Source organism: Amblyraja radiata, chromosome 31 (genome assembly GCF_010909765.2).
Source record: "Amblyraja radiata isolate CabotCenter1 chromosome 31, sAmbRad1.1.pri, whole genome shotgun sequence".
NCBI lineage: Eukaryota > Metazoa > Chordata > Chondrichthyes > Rajiformes > Rajidae > Amblyraja > Amblyraja radiata.
This window is the reverse complement of record NC_045986.1, coordinates 16,752,643-16,778,750: the sequence shown is the minus strand read 5'-3', so window position 1 is coordinate 16,778,750 and position 26,108 is coordinate 16,752,643. Positions and strand designations below refer to the sequence as shown.

The 26,108-nt window shown below is 44.5% G+C and overlaps 1 protein-coding gene across 1 annotated transcript in view; it reads left to right on the top strand.

Moving 5' to 3' along the window:
- LOC116990287 (protein polyglycylase TTLL10-like) overlaps positions 1-22,158 on the top strand; it is a 35,729-nt gene extending 13,571 nt beyond the window's left edge. The window contains exons 7-11 of the mRNA XM_033047795.1: positions 2,765-2,936; positions 7,965-8,105; positions 10,798-10,914; positions 18,711-18,804; positions 21,322-22,158. Coding sequence (XP_032903686.1) covers positions 2,765-2,936; positions 7,965-8,105; positions 10,798-10,914; positions 18,711-18,804; positions 21,322-21,740 — 943 coding nt within the window. The 3' untranslated portion in view covers positions 21,741-22,158. The remainder of the gene's footprint in view (positions 1-2,764; positions 2,937-7,964; positions 8,106-10,797; positions 10,915-18,710; positions 18,805-21,321) is intronic.
- The last annotated feature ends 3,950 nt before the right edge of the window (positions 22,159-26,108 follow it).

Sequence of the window (26,108 nt, the reverse complement as noted above, 5' to 3'; positions counted from 1 at the left end):
AGCACACCAGTTAGGCCACAACATCCACAGCGGGATTTAGATAAATTACAGATATGGTCAGAGAAGTGGCAGGTGGAGTTTTATCCAGGCAAGTGGGAGGTCGAATGTTAGGGGAAAGTATATGTTTAATGACAAGACTTACAACAGCATTCATGCAGAGGGGGATTTTGGGGTCCAAATCCATAGCTCCACGAAAGAAGCATCGCGATTAGATAGAGCAGTAATGAAATTGTATGGTATATGTTTGCTTCATCAGTTTGTGCATTGAGTACAAGAGTCAGGAAGCCATGTTGTAGTTTTATAGGACTTTGGTTAGGCTGCATTTGGAGTATTGTGGGTAATTCTTCACTGTTGCAAAGTGTTTCACTGAACACTTACACTCCGTCTGCCAAGGCCTCGGTTGATAATCATTTTAACTCCTTTTCCCGTTCCGATACCAATCTTTCTTTCCTTGGCCACATCTATTTCATGAAAATGACAGGTTGGTAGGTTATTTGGCTTGGCAAAATTGTAAACTGACCCTAGTGTGTAGAACAGTACAAGCGTGCGGGGATCGCTGTTCAGCGTGTACTCGGTGGGCCGAAGGGCCTGTTTCCGCAGTGTTATCTCTAAACTAAAGAGCTAAACTAAAGAGAGGCTACACAAAAACTGGAGGAACAGCACCTCATATTCGGATTTGTAGCTGACAACCCAATAATATGAACATTCTCTAAGTTCAAGTAATTCTCCCCACCCCATCCACCCCCTCCCAGTCACCCTGGTCATACACTCATCTTCCATCCCCTTTTCCCCATTTCCCTCTCTCCGGCTTTACATTTCTCTCTTCTTCCTTATCTGACACCTTTTGTCTTATTTTCATCTCTAGCTTTTGTCATTTAATCTAAGCATCTGCCAATGCACCTCTTCCCTTTGTCCACCTCTCACTGGTCAGACTTTGTCTCACCCATATCCTCGCTTTTCCAGCTTTCTCCCCCCCCCCCCCCCCCCCCCCCCTCCCCCGCCCCACACCCTATGAAGTAGGACTCTGGCCCGAAATATGTCATCAGTCCATTCCACCCAGAGATACTGCCCGATCCACTTGATTGGTCCAGCACTTTGTATTTTGCTCAGGATTGCAGCATTTGCAGTTCCCGATGTCTCTGGTATAAACTGCCCACTTGACTCCCTCGTTGCTAGCAGAACTTGAATTCTAATTTATTTTCTATTTTAAAAAACTGTTCTGCTTTTCTGCTCTTTCTACTGATGCGATTAACCTTGCATTTCTTCATATTATGGTACTTCTGCTTGGCCCAATCAATTAAACAGCTTATATTTTTTGTGTCAACTCTGATCATGCTTCTCATAACTTACTTTTCTAACTATTTCTGCAACATCAGCAAACATATGTACACCTTTCTGTAGGAAAGAACTGCAGATGCTGGTTTAAAACAAAGGTAGACATAAAATGCTTGAGTAACTCAGCGGGACAGGCAGCATCTCTGGAGGGAAGGAATGGGTGATGTTTCAGATCGAGACCCTTCTTCGGACTAATGTATTGTATATGCATATGTATTGAGCTGCACAGTGGCACAGGGATAAAGTTGCTGCCTTACAGCGCCAGAGACCTGTGTTTAATCCTGATGGAGCTTCTGCATGGAGTTTGTACGTTCTCCCCGAGTCTGCGTGGGTTTTCTCCAGGTGTCTCAGTTTCCTCCCACACTCTAAAGACGTACAAGTTTGTAGGTCAATTGGCTTCGGTAAAATTGTAAATTGACCCGAGTGTTTACGACAGTGCGAGCGTACAGGGCAATCGCTGGTCGGCATGGACTCGGTGGGCTGTAGGGCCTGTTTCCACATTGTATCTCTAAAGTCTAAAGTCAACACAATGCAAGACACATATTGCAATGCTGAGAATTATTACACATTTACACAACTCGTATTACACTGCCTGAAAATGTAGAAGAGGCAGCTCCTCTCACGCTGTTTAAGAACCGTGTGGATGAGCTTATGAACTGTCCAGGGCTAGTAGGCTATGGACAAATCTCTGTCAATGGGATTAGTACAGATGGGACTGTCAGGGACATAGTGGGCCAAAAGGCCTGTTTGTATGCGGAAAGACACGTTTATTCTATAATACCATCATTGTGAATAATAGCTGATGCTCCACTGCTGATCCCTGTGGAACCCAACTAATGGCAGCTTGCCAGCCTGAAAACAATTTATTTATTTATTCCTACTGGAGAAATAAGGAACTGCATGTGCCGGTTTACAACAACAAAAAAACACACAGAAGTGCTGGAGTACCTCAGCTGGTCAGATGCTGCCTGTCCCATTGCGTTCCTCCAGGTCTTTGTGTCTTTATTAATTCTTACTCTTGATTTCCTGTCCATTAATCCACGCCTGGTTTAGTATATTAGCCAAAAGCCACGAGGCCTGATTGCGTACTGGATGCAGCAATTTGTTGATGACTTTGGCAATCTAAATATACAGTTGTTCTGCAGTTAACCAGCTTTGAGTCCCAAGATTGACATGGTAACTTTTTCTACGGAGGGTAATTGCTGCACAGGGCAGTCCACCCTTGAGGAGAAATGCACAGAAACAATGAAACCAGAGATGATACAAGCAGTGGGGGGGAGATTGGATTGACGGGAGTAGTTTTTGCATCACCACATCTGCACGTTTATGCTGTGAAAATTCAGCAATAAAAGCTGATAATTAGATAAAAGCCTTCATGTTGAAGTGCTAATCTGTATCATTCACTGTGATGCTCTTGTGTTTTGCTCAGATATGTTGACGACCCCTTGCTCCTTGAGGGGAGGAAGTTTGACGTTCGTTCCTACTTCCTGATCGCCTGCACCTCACCCTATATGACCTTCTTTCGCCATGGTTACATCAAACTGACCTGTAATGAGTACAATCCAGATTCGGACGATCTGACGGATCACCTGACCAATCAGGTAAATAAAGCACCAGCCAAACTGGTTCCATCTCTCTTCCTGTAACTGCAGATCTTTGAGGAGATCCAAGGGACGTAGATCAAACAGGTCCATGTGAAAGTGTGAGCTGGGCAATATTGCACTAGTCTTGCGGTATACGTGCTGCCTATTGTACACTTACACCATTAAACACTCAGATGTCATTCGGCACTTTATGAGGTTGAGTTTAGTTCATTATTCATAAGTTTATGTTGTAAGAGCATAATTAGGCAATTTGCCCCATTAAGTCTACTCCGCCATTCAATCACGGCTGATCTATCTTTCCCTCTCAAGCCCATTCTCCTGCCTTCTCCCCGTAACCTTTGACACCCGTACTAATCAAGAACCTATCAATCTCCATCTTAAAACTATCCTGGCCATCTCCATCTTAAAACTAGGCCTGGCCTCCACAGCCTTCTGTGGCAATAAATTCCACAGATTCACCACCCTCTGACTAAAGAAATTCCTCCTCACCTCCTTTCTAAAGGTACATCCTTTTATTCTGAGGCTATGTAGTGAGGTATAGTGTGTATTTTGAAAAGCTGTACCTCTTTTGCACAGGTGTACCTTTATCATTGAATATAGAAGAGTACAGGCCCTTTGGCCAACAATGTCCATGTTGCACAAAATGCCAAGATCAGCTCTTATCTGCCCGCACATAATCCCTCCATTTCTTACACGTCCATGTATAGAAGCATAGAAACATAGAAAATAGGTACAGGAGTAGGCTATTCGGCCCTTCGAGCCTACACCGCCATTCAATATGATCATGGCTGATCATCCAACTCAGTATCCTGTACCTGCCTTCTCTCCAGACCCCCTGATCCCTTTAGCCACAAGGGCCACATCTAATTCCCTCTTAAATATAGCCAATGAACTGGCCTCAACTACCTTCTGAGGCAGAGAGTTCCAGAGATTCACCACTCTCTGTGTGAAAAATGTTTTTCTCATCTCGGTCCTAAAGGATTTTCCCTTTATCCTTAAACTGTGACCCCCTTGTCCTGGACTTCCCCAACATCGGGAACAATCTTCCTGCATTTAACCTGTCCAACCCCGTAAGAATTTTGTACGTTTCTATAAGATCCCCCTCAATCTTCTAAATTCTAGCAAGTATAAGCCGAGTCTATCCAGTCTTTCTTTATATGAAAGTCCTGACATCCCAGGAATCAGTATGGTGAACCTTTTCTGTACTCCCTCTATGGCAACTCTATGGTATAGTTTTACCTTATCTGATAGCACAGCGTGCAAAAAAAAAAGCTTTTCACTGTGACTCAGTATAAGTGCCAATAATAACCCCAAACCTAAAATTGCCATCACTGTCCCCACCTCTGGCGAGGCAACTCTCACCTGGCCTCATGTCCCTGTTAAAGTGCAGTCAGAGCAGGAAGCAGGGGACTACAAGTGACTCTGGTCGGCCACAAGGGAGGAGCAAAGGTGACAGAAAGCATTGATCAATGGGGGGTAGACAAAAGTGCTGGAGAAACTCAGCGGGTGCAGCAGCATCTATGGAGCAAAGGAAATAGGCAACGTTTCGGGCTGAAACCCGAAGGGTTTCGGCCTGAAACGTTGCCTATTTCCTTTGCTCCATAGATGCTGCTGCACCCGCTGAGTTTTCCCAGCACTTTTGTCTACCTTCGATTTTCCAGCATCTGCAGTTCCTTCTTAAACACATTGATCAATGGGGGACAGGCAGGAGTTTCCGTGACTCCGGAGCGGTACGTGGAACAGTACAGCACAGGAACAGTCCCTTCGGCCCGCAAGTACTTTGCCTCTTTGGTGCCAGGGTCAAAGATCTGCCCCCCCCCCCCCCCCCGCTCCTCTTTCCTGTGTTCTTGCAACATCAGTGACATCCTGCTGCAATGGTGATAATCAAAAGGTTCAAACAACAAAACTGTATGAAAGTGGCCAAAATCCCCAGAGCAATGATTAAGATAACAAGAATACCAACTCTGCAAGGATGTATATTGCCTTTCATTTGTCTGTGTGATTCATTGGACTGGAACTGCTGGGAGTCTTGTGTGTATTCTGCGCCCCTCACAAGGTGGTTGTTGTTTCTCTGCTGTAGTGTGTGCGTGTGTCTCCGCAGTGCACAGGGGATTGTGCAGGTGAGACTGGAGCCGCCCAGCTGCATCCAAGGCAGGTGTTCATTAGCGCGGTGTCAATTACCCGGCTACCCCAGAGAGGGGCTAATAATACCACCTCCTCTCTTGTCAACAACCTCTCCAAACCCCAGCACCCTGCTCTGCTCTCTTGTATCCGGGTCCACTCTTCACCGTTTTGCCCTTCACTGGGTATTCTCGGACTATTCCCTTCACAGGTTATTAAGACTCTCAAATGAATTTTGTGATGCCATATGTGAAAATAAATGATCCAATATTTTAATATTATTCCCCTCTCGACCACTCAAATATCTATGAGACATTCTGGTCCACATAGGGTTGATGGAAAGTTCCTCTGCGCTTGACCTCGGGTTTCCGTCATCCTTGCCATGCTCAATGTTGTCATAGAGTCACAGAACACAGAAACAAGCCCTTCCGCCCAAGTCCTCCAAACCGACCAATATGTCAAATTAAATTAATCTCATCTGCCTGTCCGTGATTCATATCCTATTCCCTGGATATCCTCATGTTTGTCTAAAAGCCTCATGAATGTTGCTAACATTGCTATCACACCCGGTTCCACCACCTCTCCTAGCACCTCTCCTAGCAGCATTTTTCAGGAACCCAGTACATTCTGTGTCCATAAAGAAACAGTGCTTCACACATCTACTTTAAACATCCCCCCCACCCTCATCTTGAACTTATATCCCCTAGTAGTAGATGGAGATGTTTCTGAAAATAGCATTCCCGTTCAATTGTCCACCACCATTCATGAGGAGATGTGGTCGGACTACAGTGCTTTTATGGTGTGATCTTGTAATCACCAGAGTGATATACAGCAGCATCCACGACAATGAGTGAACAGGTTCACCACTTTCACCACTGGTTTTCTGGCACCTTTGGTTCCAGAACCTTTCTGGATTATCCGCTTTACCGGACCAACGGATGTTAGGCCTTTGAGTGGGGTCGATCGGTACCACAAAGGTCTGCCTAGGCAGCCAAGGAGCCAAGATATTGGCCCACAAAGTCAGCCTGAGAAGTTAGCTACAGGAACGGATCTGCCGGATCCGGCTGGGGTGGAGTTACAAAGCACCAGCCACAGGGGGAAAATTTGACCCAACGATCGGTGCGGACGTCTCACGAAAATTGCCCCACTGCCCTCCGTGTCGTTTCCATGTTCATGAAATTGTTAGTTGCTCCCTCACGAACGTCATACCCACCATGTTAAAATATCTCATCCGAAATTTTCTCGTCAGACCACTTGCATTTTAAGCGATCCTTCAATCCACTCCATGAAAAGGTTTGGAAATCGTATCTTTTCGCCAGTGACTTTAGCTTGACCACACGTCTGCCAGCAGATTCCACTCGACCCTGAGTGAGTCTCACCAAGTCTGTGGTTCTCACACAGTAGATACAAGGAACTGCAGATGCTGGAATCTTGCATACAATACAAAGTGCTGGAGTAACTTAGCGGGTCACGAAGCATTTATTGAGGAAACCAATAGGCGACGTTTCAGGTCGAGACCCTACTTCAAATTCTCGCAAGTCACCAGCCATGGTTGATTAAAATGTCCTTTCGATGTTTCACCCTGGATAACATGTTACATGTTGGTTCTGGCTGTAACAGCGCCATAGCTAGTAGAGCTGCTGCCTCTGGCACCAGAGACCTGGTTCACTCCTGTCCTCGGGTCCTGCCTGTGTGGAGTTTGCATGTTCTCCCTGTGACCACGTGGGTTTCCTCCGGGTGTTTCGGTTTCCTACCACATCCCAAAGATGTGTAGGTTTGTAGATTAATTAGCCTCTGTAAATAGACGCTAGTGTGTATGTAGTGGGCGGAACTAGTGTGTGAATGGGTGATCAATGACCGGCGTGGGCTGAAGGGCCTGCTTCCAAGTCGCATCCCTGAACTAAAATTCTCACTAGCATCTCTACTCTCTCGAACTCTACACAGGCAAAAAACATATCCTTCTTGCTCACAGAGGGCCTTTATTCCCCGCTCTGTTCCTTGCCCCACAATACCATTTGCTGCAATCATTTCCATAAGCAGGGAAATGGCTGAGTGTATCTCCCCAACCACCTGCAGCTCATCCACGCCTGCAGTCTCCCTGCTCTGCCTGCAGAGTCCTGATCTCTTTGCCTCATACTCAGTCGTTGTCAAGTGAAACTGTTTTCACTCAAGATTATTTGAAAAATTAAGAACAATTAAAACCTTTAACTGCTAAAATTAACTGTTTCAGGATCGGGTGAAGGGTGGTCAAGAATAATAAATAGCTATTTCTCCTTCAGTCCCCTGTTTTCTATCTCCTCTTTTTATCTCTCTATTTTCTCTCTTTTCTTCTTTCCTTCACCTCACTGTTCGATATCACGCACTTCTCTATTTTTCTACTGTTCTCTTTCTTTTCTTTCATTTACTGCTAAAAAAAAAGAAGTTGTACATAAAATGTAACATGTCAATATACATTAGGTATCTAGAAGGTACCACATTATTGTACTTACTTCTAATAAAATTAAAATAAAAAATAAAAAAAACCTTTAAAAACAAATCTTTAAAATTTTTCTGATGAAATTAGAACGGCCGTTGAAATTTCTGAAACTCATTCTTTCGTTATTTGGGAACAAGACCTGTGCACAAATTGTTTTTCTTTGTTCTTTTTTCTGCCGTTTAATTCATGCCTTCTATGTTCTGTTGTGCTGAAGCAAAGCAAGAATTTCATTGTCCTATCAGGGACACATGACAATAAACTCTCTAGACTTGACTTGACTTGTTAGCATTTTACATTGCTGTAATTATTCTTGTACTCATCTCCCGGTTGTGTTCACCAGGGAGGGTGTTTTCCTTTCCTTCCCCACCCCTCATGAGAAGTGGATTTGTTTTTTTACAAATCGCAGCTTTGACCTTTCTCACCCGCAGTTCATCCAGAAAAAGAACGCCAAGTATAGTGAGATGAAGGAGGACACGATCTGGTCCATGGAACACCTGAACGACTACATCAATGAGAAGTACATGGAGGCAAAACGACTCCCGAAGGACTGGGTCTTCACTGTCTTCACGGTGAGTTTGTGTTGCACCTAATTAACAGGGTGAGACTCAGGCAAAGGCTCAATCACTGGGGGATTAAGATGCTCAAAACCTCCTGCTTGGAGGCATCATGGTGACCCTCCATTTCATTATTGTCATGGTTACTACGTGGGTGTGTGGATGGAGCAATTGTCTAGCAAAGATTATGGCAAAATAAGAAACCTCAGAAACTCTATCAAACAAGCTTTATATTTGAATGAAATGTATTCATGGATGAAGTATTATATGGAGCATAAATTATCAGTGTGGTTTTCAATTAAAATATTTTTTTTACTTGTTCTTAATTGATGGTTTAATCAAATGTCTGCCATTGTCTTGCTACACTTTCCCCTCGAGATTTTGGGCTTGCCTGTTCATGGCGCAGACGTATCATCTCCTGGGTCCCAGAGAGAGGAGTGGTTCGGGTTCACGGGCCAGAATAGCCCTAACATCCCCATCCTTTACCCACCTCAGCCCTTCAGTGCAGCATTACAACTACACAGCTCTCTTACCGAGCCCCCATACTGTAACTTGGGGTGGCCCCTGACAATTGTAGAATCAAGTCCAGCACGGTGGCGCAGTGGTAGAGTTACTGCCTTACAGCGCTTACAGTGCAGGAGACACTGGTTCGATCCTGACCAAGGGCGCTGTCTGATCGGAGTTTGTACATTCTCCCCGTGACCGCGTGGGTTTTCTCTGGGATCTTCGGTTTCCTCCCACACTCCAAAGATGTACAGGTTTGTAGGTTAATTGGCTTGGTATAACTTTAAATTGTCCCCGCCATGTCTGTAGGATAGCGTTAGTGTGCAGGAATCACTAGTCGGTGCAGACTCGGTGGGCCAAAGGGCCTGTTTCAGTGCTGTATCTCTAAACTAAAGTAAACTATACAGACTCCCCGTGACCTGCATGGGTTTTCTCCGGGAGCTCCGGTTTCCTCCCACACTCCAAAGACATACAGGTTAGTAGGTTAATTGGCTTGGTAAATTGTAAATTGTCCCTAGTGTTAATGTGCAGGGATCGCTGGTCGGGGCGCGGACCTGGTGGGCCGAAGGGCCTTTTTCCATGCTGTATCTCTGAAAGAAAAATTAAAAAACAGACCATGATAATGCAGAAAGCTGAGTGTGCAGAGCAACCACAGTAGTGCAAAGTCTCTAGTAGTTTGGTGCTGAGGATAGGGTTGTAGTTAGGGTTGTGCTGTGTTCAGGAATTTGTTGGTTGTTGGGCAGAAGCTGTTCTTGAACCTGGAGTTAAGAGTTCTCAAGGTCGTGAACCACCTTCCAGTTGGTAGCAGCAAATAGAAAGTGTGGCCAGTGTTACTAGGGCCTGGTGATATTAGCTGCCTACTTGAAGGACTGCTACCCATGGATCCTTTTAATGGGCAGGTCAACACCTGTGACGGATCAGGCAATGGCCATCATTTTCTGCAGCCTTCTTCATCTTGCGTGTTGTAATTACCGACACAAGCCGTGATGCAACCAGTAGGTTTGCTCTCTATGTAGAGGTTCGATGGGATGTTCAACCACATGTCAAATCTTCTGATTAATTAGCAGTGTGATTGCATCTATGTGCTGGGCCCAGGTCCGATCTTCAGAGATAAGCACGACTACAGGATCAGCTTGTGAATTTCATTGAAATAATGTTCAATCAAATTCCACGCATTCAAATTACAGAAATTAATAACTCTTGCTTTACTGTGGTTTCCTGTAGAAGTCTCTCTATTTCTTTATTTTGTCGAAGTACACTTTTAATGGTTCTTAGTAAGATGTAAGATGTGCAGAGCAATGACAAATGAAATGTAATCCCGGTAAGTGTGAGCTGATGCACTTTTGGATGAATAATAAATAGCTCATACACAATTAATACCATGCCTTACAGAGCATTGAGGAAGAAAGAGAAGTCAGTGTACAGGTTCAAAGATCCCTGAAGGTGGCAGCACAGGTGAAGTGGATGGTGAAGAATGCATGCAGGATGCTTGCCTTCATTAGCCAGGCATAGAATATAAGAGCAGGTCTGGATTTACACAACTTTGGTCACAGCCAGAATATTAGGCACAGTTCCAGTTGCCACACTCTGGGAAAGGCACGGTTGCGTTGGAGAGGGTGCAGAGGAGATTCACCAGGATATTTCCCGGGATGGAAGGGGTGGTAGAGGGCAGACATTGTTACAACCTTTAACCTGTTTCTCGTCAAGCACTGAATCACCATAGAATAGCCAGTTGCAAGTGCTTTGGAATGGGAATACTGGAGATAGGTATTTGATGATTGTCACAAGATTGTTATTTGATGATTGTCACAAAGGGCCTGTTTCTCTGCTCTATTCTGTGACAATTCTATGTAGAAGCTTCTTTCTATATTTATTACCAACACATCCTCACAATCTATTTCCTCCCTCGCTTCTAGTTTTCATCTATCCTTTACTGGTTTCTGAAAAAAAATTCTATATCTTCTGACCTAACACTGTTTTCATCAATTTGACACTGCGCTCAGATTCCTTTGCCAGCCAAGGGCACTGCACCCTTCCCTGTAGAGTCTTTATTTCATCAGTGGGATTACAGAGAGGGGAAAGTTGAGGAGAGGAGTGATTGTTTGTAGCTGAGCATCTTTTGGAATGGATGTGTAATTACGGGTTGTGTTTTTAAGCATCTTGTCCTACTGCCTAGTAATGGAGCTATCTTGTTTTCCTGCAGAAAAGAATGCAGCAAATCATCACACAATGCTTCATTGCAAGCAAAGCCCGGCTGGCTAGTAAACTGGGCTACTTTGACCTGCTGGGTTGTGACATTATGATTGATCAGAATTTCAAGGTGACTGTATTTTCAATTCATTCTGTTTGTGCTTTTGCTAAGGTTTTGTGTCATCGAATTAGTCTTCGATAATTCTAGTGCTGCTGTGGCCATTTGACACATTCCGTTTATTTTACCGGATCTATATTCCAACATGGACATTTTAAAATGATTGCTCATGTTGTTCCCCCAGAGATGTAGAATAAAGGCAAGCCTTTCCACCGGTCACACCCAGAGAAGAAACGTTCAACACACGGAATGAGCCATATAGAGTCAACCAGTGTATAATGGGGGGGGGGGGGGACCCGCAAATGGGCATCTTGGCCAGGCCCAGGAGCAAACCGACAGGGAGATCCCCTGATCAGCCCTCCCCACTTCCTGCCTTGTGTCCAAACACCAGGATCGTGGGACAAAAATGCAACCAGGACTTGAGGGGCAGCCCCTTCAGATATTCGTTCTGGGGCAGCAACCTCACATACTCCATATACACGTGGAACATGGTGTCTACCTCGCCGCAGAAAATACAGGAGGCCGGCGAGCCCATGAACCGACCCTGTGCAACACTTTCCACCCCTCTCTCTCTCTCTCTCTCTCTCTCTCTCTCTCTCTATATATATATATATATATATATATATATATATATATTTCTCTATCTACCTCACTATCTATCTCTCTCGCTCTCTCACTCTCACTCTCTCCCTCTATGGCAGCTTTGACCAGGCCCTCTCATTGATGAACTGAGGCTCAGGCCAATTTCAATTTTAGAGGCCCCTAAACCAAGATCAAGCACAGGCCCCTCAATTTTAGTGACCCACAAATCAAGATCCCTTTGAAGCAGACAGGCATGAGGCCCATGCCCAATGGCCCTCGTTGCCCCCCTCTGATAGGGCCTGCCTTTGGCAGCCTCTCCTTCTGCTGCGGTTACCGTTGGCAACGTCCCATTGTGATGTCACTGTGGCACGCGGCAGCTTGAGAGCCAATTGTGATTGGTGCAATGTGAGTGGCATTGTGACATCATAATTTGAAGCTTCTGAGAAGGGTTTTTTTGGCCTTTTTTTTAACTTTAATTGCGAATAACTAGTGAAATATAGGATGAAATGTTAAGTGAACCTGAGTACGGCGTGGAGGGGAAAAATGTGAGTTAGGATATGTAAAAATGTAAGCACTAGTGTGTAGTGTTTTGAGGAAGATACCAAACAAAACAATACAAATACACATACACACATACAACACACAAGATGAGACTTTTATAGGTATATAGATTTCACATCAACTGGAAAATTCAATGTAGAAAATTCAGCAGCATCTCTCACTCCACCCACCCCAAACTCAAGGAGGTTTCTAACCCGGGCCCACCAAATTATGTCAGTTGCATACATACGTTGCTGCTTCTCAGCTTTCAGAGCATTGCAAGAAATTGCCACCCAACAGCATCTCATCATGGTCCCACAAGCACAACCCCCACCATCCCAATAACCTTCAACTCAACACCCCCACGCTAATAACCTGCTGTCCCAAAGGCCCCAACGATCCACTGAACTTCCCAACAATCCACTTCCCTCAACGATCCACCATGTCCCATACGTGGGACGACAGATGGCACAATGGGCTAAGTGTTCGGCTGGCAACCGGAAGGTAGCCGGTTCGAATCCCGCTTGGAGTGCATACTGTCGTTGTGTCCTTGGGCAAGACACTTCACCCACCTTTGCCTGTGTGTGAATGTGTGTGAGTGATTGGTGGTGGTCGGAGGGGCCGTAGGCGCAGAATGGCAGCCACGCTTCCGTCAGTCTTCCCCAGGGCAGCTGTGGCTACAGAAGTAGCTTACCACCACCGAGTGTGACTGAGGAGTGAATGAATAATGCGATGTAAAGCGCCTTGAGCATTAGAAAGGCGCTATATAAATCCCATCCATTATTATTATTATAAAATCCACCATGTCTCCATCCCCCACAATGGGTGGCACAGCGATACGGCGGTAGAGTTGCTGCCTCACAGAGCCAGAGGCCCGGGTTCAATCCTGACTAAAGGTGCTGTCTGTGTGGAGTTTGTACGTTCTCCCTGTGTCCACCCTAATATTCTCCAGGTGCTCCGGTTTCCTCCCACACTCTAAAGGTGTGCAGGTTTGCAGGTTAATTGGCTTCTGTAAATCGTCCCTAGTGTGCAGGATGTGAAAGTGGGATAACGTAGAACGAGTGTACGCGTGTTCGATGGTCATTGTGAACTCAGTGGGCCGAAGGGCCTGCTTCCAGTTAAACTCTAAACTCAATTATTTACCCTTCTCCCAATGATACATTCTCCTGCAATCCTTGGCTTCATCTTTCTGTCTGGATGCAATGGAACAGTATGTAAGGCCTTTAAATTGGCACCCAACGTGACATGGAAGTGCTCCTCAGGACATCCATTGTGCAATCTTCCTTTCTGCTCACTGTAACCTTGCCCAAACCCAGCCTGTGAAAACCGGCATCAATTTTTTTTTGTGTGTGTGTGCTTCCCTCCTCCCCACCCTTCCTGGAAGGCAGACAAATTATTAATCAAACAATAGAATAATCTCAACCCTTCAATTGAGAAGTGGGAGTGCTGAAAAGCAAATGAAGGGAACAAAGTCCTTTAATTAATCAGAAAGGATGTTTCAATGAACAGATATCAGATCCTCTATTGTCCTCGGTGATTACTCAGTGGGCAGGATTTACAAACCAGTGGTACGGCAGCAATTTAGTGAAACACGAGAGGGCTCCATTTCTAATACACGGCCATTTGCTTTCTTCCCATTCAATGACATAACAAGACTTTGCATTGTGCAGCGCTTTGCATACATTAATGCAATCCAAATAAATCATGGTGATGCCAGTGCAATGTTACATGCCGCCATCTGCATAGCTATGATTGGCCTGGCCATTGCTAGGCAACAGGTTTCAATCCACCAGAAATTCCACTGTGACCAACGCAAACTATTATTTACCTTTCAGAAGAAGTCCTTTGATAAAGGCTTGATAGTTGATATGTGCTGCAGCAACTAACTATTAACGTTATATTGGACAAGCTTGTTTTTAAGCCGGCTCTGACAAACGGTATTTCGGCGCGGCTTGGGATCATTTTTAATGGATTATTTCCACTACCACTGGGCCAGGGTGTCACCAGCCTGCAGAGAGGCCACCGAGAGTTGACAGGCACTTAAGTACAAAAGTGAATTTGCAGGAAAAAAACTCTGCTTTAAGTGTCGAATAGGTCAGGAGGACGCATTATTGGCAACAATGCTGAATGCAAGATTCAACTGTCCATGCATCAGTTAAAAAGTAAACACACAAAACCATGCACAAAACTGATCAAACTTTAAGTCCAGACATCAGACTGGACCTTTCATCATGTAGACAATCACTCAAAGTCCATGTGAGGGAATTGTTCAAAAAACCCCATCCTGGAAGCTGTGTGCATGCGTGCATGTGCGTGCGTGCGTGTATGTGTGATGGAGTGTGTGTGATAGAGTGTGTGTGATATAATGAGTACGATAGAGTGAGTGTGAGTGTGTGAGTGTGTGCGCGTGTGTGTGAGTGCACAAGCCCTGCAAATCCCCTGCATGTATGAAGTGTGTACTGACTGACTGCTGTGAGCAGTGGCACTGTTCATCATCACTTGTACAAAATTGCTCTGCGCAGATAGGATGATGTCCCACCCACACCCTCTAACCCAGGGGTTCCCGACCTTTTTCATCACGTTTACCCCTGGCAACTTTAATAGCACACAGCAATGTTATTTCACTTATTTATGAACAACTAATGATGAACAGATAACGGTTTACCAGAACCAAACACAGTCAGTCAATGAGAAAAAATATGTACTAATCCAGAATCAACAAATTTACACCCTGGGTAGGCGAATTTACCCCCGGTGGTAAATTGACCCCAGGTTGGGAACCCTTGGGAACCATCATTCTACCCCAAACCCCCTCCCCAGCCCACCGTGATTCACCCTTCTCCCGGGCTCGGCAACACAAGGTGGTGAGGAAGGCATTCGGCACACTGGTCTGCATCAGTCAGGGGACTGAGCACAAGAGTTGGGTCATCATGTTACAGATGTACGAGTCACATGCGCAGATGTAAGGCCACATCTGAAGTACAGTCGACAGTTTTGGCCGTCCTGCTGCAGGAAGGTTGCCAATTAACCAGAAAGGGAGCAAGAACGTTTTACAAGGATGTCATCGGATCTGGAAGGTTTGAGTTATGAGTGACCGAATAGGCTGGGACTGTTTTATCAGGGGCAAAGGAGGGTGAGGCGTGACATTATACAACTTTATAAAACCATGAGGAGCATGGATAAAGTGAATGGTCACAGTCTTTATCCCAGGTTAGGGGAGTCTAAAACTAGAGAGCACAAGTTTAAGATGAGAGGGGAAAGATTTAAAAGAGCCACTTTTACACACAGAGGGTGGTATATATATATGGAATGAACTGCCAGAGGAAGTGGTAGTGGTGAATACAATTGTAACATTTAAAGGGCACTTGGACAGGTACAAGGATAGAAAAAGTTTGGGGAGATATGGGTCCGGTGCAGGAAAATGGGATTAGCTGGGATAGGCAATTTAGTCGTCATGGAGGATTAGGGCTGAAGGGCTTGTTTCCATGATGACTCTATCTATCTATAACTTCCATCCCTTAATCCCGAGCAACTTCCCCAATAATTCCATCACAATTTCCCCTTTTTCCATGATCGCCCCCTTTGCCTACTAGCCTTAAACATACATATGAATTAAGAGCAGGTGGTGGCCACTCAGCAACTCAAGAAGCCTGCTCCGTTATGTAGGATGATCGTGGCTGATCTCATTTCAAACTCTGAGAACTATAGACCAGTAAAACTAGCATCTGGACAGGATTCTGAGGGATAGGATATACATGCATTGGAAAGATAAGCGATAGTCAACGTGGTTTTGTTTGTGGGTGATCATGTGTCTCGGGAATTTGATGAGTTTTTTAAAGAAGTAACCAAGAAGGTTGATGAGGGCAGGACCATAGACGTAGTCTATGTGGATCTCAGCAAGGCTTTTTGATAAGCTTCTACATGGCAGGCTGTGCTGGTATTTGGATTGCATTAAGATGACACAAAACTTGGAGGCATAATGAGTGAATCATGAGGATAAAAGAGATATGAACAGATTATTGGGAAAAGCTGTGAATTATTACATTTTGGTGGGTGGACATTTGGGAAGTGCTCAAGCTAGAGAGCATGATTCTAACAGGGATACGTGGACCCTGGGGAATGTGTGCCGAGCTCGTGGGCAGGTTTAGGAAGCGGTTTAAAATAATGCGTCAAGTTCTGGCTCAGAGTACAAGAACAAGGAAGTAACGACGAGCTTCAGACTCGTATGGACGATTGTCATAAGGGATAGGAGTAGAATTAGGCCATTCGGCCCATCAGGTCTACTCCACCATTTAATCATGGCTGATCTATCTCTCCCATTCTTCCTGCCATCTTGCATGGTTCTGGGCACCACATGAAGGGAAGGTGTGAGGCTTCAGGAAGTGTGCAGGAATGATGTACCAAGTCGATCCCGGGGATGAAGGATTTTAGTTCTGCGGATAGGCTGGCTTTGCTGGAGTTGTTCTCGGTGGGACAGAGGGGAGTCTGATAAAGGTCTTTTTTTTTAAATATGAAGAATCCAGACAGAGTAGATAAAGAGATGGTGTTTCCATTAGTGGAGAATCAACAACCAGGTACAGAGCAAGATGATGATTGGCAAAAGAACGTAAAGTGGGAAATTAATATTTATTTTGTGTAATGAGTTGTTCATGTGTGGACTGCCCGACTGGGGCAGCGGTGGAGGGCGGTTCAGTTGTAGCTCGAGCCCTTCTCATTTTTCCTACCAAAATGTAACAATTCACAATTTTAAATCTTTGTCAATTCCAATAATCTGTTTATATTTTGTATTTACTTTTTTGCAGCATTTACAAGGGAGTTGGATTTTACTGGGTTATATGGGAGGGACTGTCTGGATTACTCGAACATAGAGTTAAAGTGGATTCAACAGACCAATGGCCTCTGTCCCACCCTGTAATCACTCTGTCATCCCAAAAATCTCCATTTCAAATTTTGCACAAAATGCTCCCATAAAGTGCTTTTGGCAGATTAATTGTGAGGAGGGGGATGCTTGATAATGCAAATCATTGTAAAACACAGTGTTGGAGTAACTCAGAGTGTCCCGACTCAAAATGTTGTGATCCTCTTGGTCCCGACCCGAAATGTCGCCTATCCATGTCTTCCAGAGATGCTGCCTGACCCGCTGCGTTACTCCAGCATTTTGTGTTCTACCAAAGATTCTGCAGTTCCTTGTGTTTGTACAAATTGTTGGCTGGATCTAAGTTTGTGGTTTCGTTGAACCAGTTTGGTTGGCTGATGTCGAAACAGGAACACACCAATCCCGGAGGGGTGCAGCTCTTCCCATCTGACTTTTAACAAAATCAATGCTTCCCCCGTGAGGTGATGCTTCCTGTAGGAACGACACAAGTGGCAACACTCCTCCCTCGTTGATGATGTGATGCGTTCTGATGTTACAGAGGAGGAGGAGGAGGGGAGGTGGGGATACCACTCGGACTGTGGGAAGACCAAGTTAAAACTTTGAGGTTTGCAGCTGTACGTTGCACAAAGCGATGTTTTTTTACTGCCATCTGCTGGACCTTGAACATCTGATTCATAAACCCCGACTCTGGAAAGAGTTTACAATTGCGTGTTCTGGTCAAAACCAACATAGTCCCATTCCTGCCAGTTACCTGTGTTAGCTTTGAGGTGGATAGGCTGAGGTCAAATTCCCTTCATCCATGTAAACCACTTTAATTACAAAGCATGAGAATGATCATTTGCAGGAATAACAGGTTCACAGGAATCATAGCAAGGATATTTTAATGTTAAAATAGAATGTGATAAGTTAAGATCAGGGGTGAGTCCGTTTGTAATCCGATGGCCAATGCTAGGGTTGAAACATGAACTAAAATAGATATAGAACAGTACACAGGCACAGAACCTTTGGCCCATCGTGTCTTCATCAACCATGAAGCCAATCAAACTAATCCCTTATGCCCACACATGTTCTGTATTTCCCTATTCCCTGCTTGATCGTATGATCTATTCCCTACGTCTAAACACCTTAAAACCCATTGTGTGTCACCTCCCCTGCAAGTGTGCTCCACACACCACACACTATATAAAAACAATTGCAATCGCAAATCACCTTTAAACCTTCCCCTCTCATCTTAACCTAATATTTGAACTTTCCATCTACTCTTGTCTGTGCCGCTCACAATTCTATCAGGTTGCGTCTTATCTTCAACACTATGGAGGAAATGACCAAGTTTATCCGTCCCGCCTTATAGCGAATGCTCCTGAATCCAGGCAACATCCTGGAGCAACCGCTGTCACTCTCACTAGCACTATCCTACACGCTAGGGACAATTTACAATCTTTACAGAAGCCAAGTTACAAACCTGTATGTCTTAGAGCGTGGGAGGACACCAGAGCACCCGGGGAAAACCAATGCAGTCATGGGCAGAATGTACAAACTCCGTACAGACAAAAGCCCATAGTCAGTATCGAACCGGGGTCTCTGGTGCTGTAAGGCAGCAACTTTACCGCTGTGCCACCATGCTGGCCTTTTGCGTCATTGTTAGACTCTCCAGTTTTCCAGTCCTTGTAAAGGCATTAAGTAGGTCATCTGCTATCTCTGGGGTCACCTCGCCATCCATTCGCCAGCTCCTGGCAGCAATCACCCACTGTCCTCTTGCAACATGAATGTCTCGAGAGGAATAACGTGCCATGCTTGAACCTTTCCGCAGGTCTGGTTGCTGGAGATGAACTCAAACCCATCTTTGCAGAGAAACTGTGAGATCCTCAAAACTGTCATCCCCAAAGTAATGAATGAAGCTCTTGGTAAGTTTACCATTCTTATTTTTATATTATTGTAGATTTAGGAAGATGTTTCTACTAAATCAAAGATATTTCAAGCAGTGTTTTATGGAGTCATAGAGAATGAAACAGGCCATTCGGCCCATCATGTCCTCGACAGCCGGTTGATCCATACTAATCCCACCTCCCCGTACTGTGTCCTGTGGGCCTAAATGATTCAAGTGCCTATCTAGAAACTCATTAAATGCTGTCAGTGATTCTGCTTCCACCGCTCTTTACAGCAGTGTATTCCAGGTACTCGCCACTCTCTGAGCAAAGAAGGTCCTCTCCAGATTCCCTCTAAACCTTCGTCCCCCCTTATCCTAAATACATGTTCTCTTGCCTACCCCTGATAAGAAGAGAGGTTGCTGCAGTCTCCACTTAACCTTGGGGAGAACAGTTTCTCCAGTCTCTCCTCATAACCAAACTGGTGAATCTCCTCCACACCCTCTTCAGTACTATCACATCTTTCCTATAGTGTGGTGCCCAGAACTGCACACATCTGAGGTCCGAAGAAAGTTATAGTCGGAGAGCGATACAGCATGGAAAGCGGTCCTTCAGCCTTACTCATGTTGACCAAGTTGGCTAATCAAGATGGTCCTATGACCCATACACCTCCAAACCTTTCCCACTTCTGTACCAGTCAAAGTGACTTTTAAATGTCATAACGATATCTGTTTCTACCACATCCTCGGTCAGCTCATTCCATGTACCCATTGCCATCTGTATGAAAACATACCCCTCAATTCCCTATTAAATCTTTCGTCTCTCACCTTATATCTACACCCTTTAGTTTTCGCCTCCCTTCACCTGGGGAAGCGACTCTGACTGTACACCTTATGATTTTATAAACCACTTTGAAGTCATCCCTCAATGTTTCCAGTAGTGGGTGAGCCTAGGACCAGAGGGCACATCTCAGAATAAAAGGACGTATCTTTAGAATGGAGATGAGGAGGAATTAATTTTGCCAGAGGATAGTAAATCTGTAGAATTAATTCCCATAGTCGGCTGTAAAGGCCAAAGTCAATGGGTATTTCTAAAGTGGAGATGATAGGTTTTTGATTAGTAAGGGTGTCAAAGATTACGGGAGAAGGTAGGTAAATTGGGATGAGAAAGAAAAATAGATCAGCCATGATCAAATGGCGGAGCAGACTTGATGGGCCGAATGACCTCATTCTGCTCATGTCTTGTGGTCTTCCTCCTATCTTCCAGGGAAAAAAGACCCAGCTTATCCAGGCTTCCCATGTATCACAATCCAGGCTTCCCATGTATCCAGATCTGGTAACATCGTTGTAAATCTTTCTTATGCCCTTTTCCATATAATGACGTCCTTCCTATAGCAGAATGACCAGAACTGTACACAATTCTCCAAATGTGGTCCTACCAACATCTTGTGCAACTGCAACATGACATCCCAACTACAGTTCACCTGGCATATGAAGGCATACATGCCAAACATTTTCTTCATTGCCTATCGCCACTTTTAGGGAACCATGTGCCTACACCCCTAAATCTGTCTGTTCCACAACAATCCTCAGGGCCCTACTCTTTATGTATAAGTTCTGCTTCATTTGTCCAGCAAAACGCAACACCGTGCATTTATCTGAATTAATCCATTGACCATTGGCCCAGTTGATCCAAAGCCCATTATAATTGCAGATCACTGTGTACTTTACCACCAATGTTAGTGTCACTCACAAATTTACTAACTATGCCATCAACACTCACATCCAAATCGTTAATAAAATGAGCAAACAACAATGGGCCCAGCGCTGATTCACTGGTCTATAGTTCCCAGGCCGTTCCCTACAGCTTAAATAGGGGCACAGAATAATTATCTCAAGTGTGTCCTATATCCCTATACGTCTCAAGGGAATCACTTGATCCCAGCAGTCCATTCCTGACATATACCTCCTTCATTTTCTCGACCAGAGCCTCCATATCTATTGATATCCAAAGTTCCCTGATCCTGACAAACGTGCCATTCTGTCTACCAGGCACATGCTGGCCCTGAACTCTCCCTATTCATGTTTAAAACCCTCCCATTTACCATCAATCCCTTTACCGGCAAGCAGCCACCCACAAGAAACCATTGAAAGTTCCTGCTTATCGCTATCAAAATTGGTAGGAAGGCAGTGCAGATACCAAAGATAGACACAAAATGCTGGAGTAACTCAGCCGGCCAGGCAGCGTCTTCAGAGAAAAGGAATAGATGACGTTTCATGTCGGAACCCTTCATCTTGAGTCTGAAAAAGGGTTCTGATCTGAAATATCACCTGTTCCTTTTCTCCAGAGATGCTGCCTTACCTGCTGAATTACCCCAGCATTTTGTGTCTAACCTCAGCGTTAAAATTTGCTTTGCTCCAGTATAGAACTTCAACTTTTGAACATCGCAATTTAAAGTAGTGTTAACCTTCCTGCCTTTGCATTCAATGCCCCAAATGGAATATGGAAAAGTCTGCAAGCAAAACTAATATTCTTCTCATTTTTTTTTTCTCTTAGATTTGGTGCTTGAAATATTCAGAAAATCTTCCAATGGAATGTGTATCTTGCCACTTGACACACAGAAAGAATTTGTCCTGTTGTATAACGGCTCCCCCAAGGAGCCATTTCTGAAATCATTTAAAGACAAGCTAGAATACAAGATATCAGAAAGAGCAACAATTCTGAAACGTCCTCAGCATTCCGAGAACAGACCACAGCTAAAAGTTGTGACGAGCATAGAGTTGATGACAACAACGGATCCTATCTCAATTCAGACAAGACTTGTACCCAATTTTACCTCACTGATCCATCAAGGGCAATTGCCACAACATTTGCGTTCTGCCAGGAATAGAAGCAACAGTGACGTCCCGTCTCGTGATCACCAAGCCGGAGCCTCCTCAGATGAACAGAGTCAGCAGAAGCCGCTCCAGAGTTAGGTCTATCCAAGCGGAGGACAATGGCTCCACAGTTAGGGCCAGCAGGCATTAAGCAACATTCTGCTGGCCCTCACCTGCGTAAGAGTCTGCAGGACAACCTCCTCACGTTTAACGCTTCCTTTCATCTCTGATCATCACCAGGAACCAGCTTAGTTCCAAGAAGGTCGTACCAAAAGGAACGGAGATGAAGATTGACTCTAAAGCATCCACACGTGACCTGGCACTGTCAACAATGGCAGGGAGTGCTCTTTTTACAGTAATGTCGAAATTAAAATCAAATGTTTTCATAAAATGTTCTGAATGTTTAATTAGCTTTGCCAGAGGTGAGTCATAGACTATTCCATGTTTGACAATGTGAAGTTAAAATATCCTTTGGGTGCATTAGTTACTCATTTATAATGAATAAAAGTGGTGTTTGTGATGTGGTTTTTACAATGAATTCTTCATTACGCTAATTGTTACTTCAGATTGTGGAATTAAGAACATTAATTTAATGGACAAATGTCTGAATCGAGAAAGTTCTTCAATATAACTTCGAGGCTGATAGTAGAATGTTGACCGAGCTAAATAAATTAACTGATGTAAATCCTCCGCCAAATTCTGAAGGATCTATTTTGCCCCTAAACCTGCTAGTTAGTCTGCACATCATCATAGAAACATAGACATAGAAACATAGAAAATAGGTGCAGGAGTAGGCCATTCGGCCCTTCGAGCCTGCACCGCCATTCAATATGATCATGCTGATCATCCAACTCAGTATCCCATCCCTGCCTTCTCTCCGTACCCCCTGATCCCTTTAGCCACAAGGGCCACATCTATCTCCCTCTTAAATATAGCCAATGAACTGGCCCTCAACTACCGTCTGTGGCAGAGAATTCCACAGATTCACCACCACTGTGCAAAAATGATTTTCTCATCTCGGTCCTAAAAGACTTCCCCCTTATCCTTAAACTGTGACCCCTAGTTCTGGACTTCCCCAACATCGGGAATAATCTTCCTGCATCTAGCCTGTCCAACCCCTTAAGAATTTTGTAATTCTCTATAAGATCAGTATATCGATGGTATACTGTAAATTGCCAATGGATCATTATCTTCACAAGAATATCCATTATATTCATTCATCTGGTCAGTTGCAATGAGAATATTGAACAACGTTTTTTGGTGTGCAAACTAAAAACTGAACATGTATAAGCAAAGAAATGCAGATGCTGGTTTATACCAACGATAGACACAAAGTGCTGGAGTAACTCAACAGGTCAGGCAGCATCTCTGGAGAAAAAGGATGGGTGAGTTTCGGGGCGGTTCCCTGAACTTGCTGGAGATCTTCAGTGGTGCATCTTTATTAACAGAGAATGCATGTTTTGGGTGAATTACCTTTTATCGGAAAAACAAATGCATTCTGTTTTGCAGAGAAGTGGGAGGGTGGAGAACACAAAGGAAATGCCTGTGGTAGGTGGAGACGGAGAGAGACGGAGAGATTGAATGGCGTGCTGGTGGGGAGGGGGAGGCGAAGGTTGGTTGCCTGAAGCTGAAACCTCTGGAGCAGACCGACGAGGTCAGAGGAGAGAGAAAACCCACACTGGTCTAGTGACCAACTGTGCGGTTACTGGAAATCTGAAATAAAAGAGAAGCCTGCAAATACTTGACAGGCCAGGCAGCATCTGTGGGGGTAAAATCTCAGATCATGTTACATGTTGATAACCACTCAAAAAGGCGATTCTGACACAGATAGATAAGTTGGTTGTCCGCAGTTATTCAATTCAAAGTTAAGTTTATTGATGTCCATCTTGTACCCACAGGGACTTTTTATAAGTTTTCAGGTCTCTGGGTTCAGGTGACCTGACAAGAGTTCTGATGCAGGCTCTCTACCTGAGAGATTGACTATCCCCCTACCACCACAGATGCTGCCTGACCCACTGAACATACCAGCAGTTTGCTTTTTACGCCAGATTACAGCAGCTGCACTTTCATGCGTCTCCAAACCTACAAGACCCACCGCATCTCTTTGACCTTTGCTGTCTTGAGCTGCGGAGACAAAACAGATCGAGGAAAGTTCAGAGACATGCACTCCACACTAAGTGTCAGACGAGTCCAATTATCCGGATAGAACCAGGCAAACCCTTATTAAAGGGTGCCGCAATTAAAGGCCATGGACTACATGTGACGTGATTCTTTATGTTTGTGTATCTTAGAGTGAATGTGTGTCACTAAGTTTATGTGTGCATGTATGCATGTACATATAGTATAATGTTATATATGTGCATCCATATGTCTGTTCATTTGTGTATGTCTTTGCCCTTGGGCACATGCCTGTGTATATGTACATATATGTATGCATATCTTTCTGTGTGCCTGCACTTATATACGTACAGAGTCACTGCTTAACTACGTTTCCCTAACTGAATCAAATTTGCATGATCCACTGTTTTGTGTTAAAGTGATTCTTCCACTAATCTACTGAATCCGTTGTTAAAACATCAGGTTTCTCTGGATTCAGCCAACTTCTGGTTAAATTATGTGTGCGGGCTCCCATTACAATAAGTAGATCACTTTTTTATTTTCATCATTGATGTTATTTGCAACAAAGAATCTGATATCATCTCGCAATACACCCTCCCAGACTGGGTCTGAGAGTCAAAAGCTGTAAACTGTCCTGGGAATTCTTCCCTTGAATTAAGGCCCTCATTGGTGGACATTCTTTCCTTGGTTCTGGTTTGGGGCATTCGATACATTACTGCAGCTACCACGTAAATGTGTGTCACTTTACTTTCATACACATTGGAAAAAATCAATTTGTCAAAGTCAGCTTTGGGATCTAGTTGGGGATATTACTCGGGACGTTTCTGAGAGTAATGTGTCGTGGAACGAACCAGGAGCAGGTGGTTTTAGATCTGATGATAAATATTCCCCCTACCTCAGGCATTTTCTGTTACTGTGATTGTACACAGCATGTGGATGGGCACAGTTCATGCCACTGCTATACAGAACTATGTGAATGAACTGGAGGCGGTGCTGTGATTTACAATTTGTCACCAGAACTGTAACTGGAAATTAAAGGGTCACCTGAACAGTGTAGAAGACGGAGAGAGACTGGCTGGGTGATATAAAATCATTCTCGCTCTCGACAGAGTGTATGCAAGGGCGCTGAATGTACTTCGCTTCAATACAAGGTTAGTTGGATGAAGAGTTAGAGAGGTTGAATCACCGGTGGGCAGTGAGGTATGAAACTAGACACAAAATGCAGGAGTAACTCAGCGGACAGGCAGCATCTCTGGAGAGAAGGAGTGGGTGACGTTTCGGGTCAAGACCCTTCCTCAGACTCAGGGAGAGGGAGATACAGAGATAGCAGGATACGGTGAGGCATCAAAGCGGGGATGAAGTTCAAGAGAATATAGAATCGGTCATTGTTAGCTAAGAAAAGGTGACAACAAAGCATACAAAGATAAAATTTAATTGGGATAGTCAGACTAGTCGGAGAACTAGGAAGGGATGGAGAGAGATGGATTCATACGGTGGGGGGAAGCTGCCCAAACGAAATATGAGGTGATGCTCCTGTATTCTTTGTTGTCACCTTCTCCTAGCTAACAATGATCTACATTACCTTGAGCTTCATCCCTTTCAATGTCTCGTTTACACACCTTGCCCTTCCTTATCTCTGTGTCTCCCTCTCCCCCAACCCTCAGTCTGAAGAAGAGTCTCAACCTGACGTCACCCTTTCCTTCTATCTAGAGATGCTGCCTGTCCCACTGAGTTCTACGCATTTTGTGTCTATCTTCAGTGTAAATCAGCATCTGCCGTTCTTTCCTACACATGCGGTATGGATCTCGTTGCTTGAAAGAGTGGGAGAGGTAGAAACCACTTGCTGCATCCACACCGTACTTGGATGTTTACTTGAAGTGCCACAACATGAAGGACCCATTGTCTCTGAGTCATGGACAGAGTCATGGAGTAATTCAGGACTGAAACAAGAACTTTAGCCAACCATGTGTATGTTGACAATGTGTGCATCTACACTCATCTCATTTACCAACTGCAGACATAGCCTTCTATGCCTTGGTGAGTTAAACTCTCAACTAGATACTCAGACCAGTTCTGGGCCAGTGGGAGTGTGTTACATTTTGCAAGGAACTTTGAAAGCATCTTTGAGGCACCTTGTCCTGGTGATTTATTACTGTGATGAAGTTTGAATTAGAGTGCCCATTGCTGAAGAGTCTTGCTTTGACATATTCAAACACTGTGGCCCACCGGAGGATTTGGCAAGTGTGTGCTCAGAGCCTCGATGCGAGACTTTGCCCATTGCCCCTGAGAGGAACACTGCTCCATGGTCCAAACCCCAACAAATACATTTGGAGAATCTTATGGAGATAA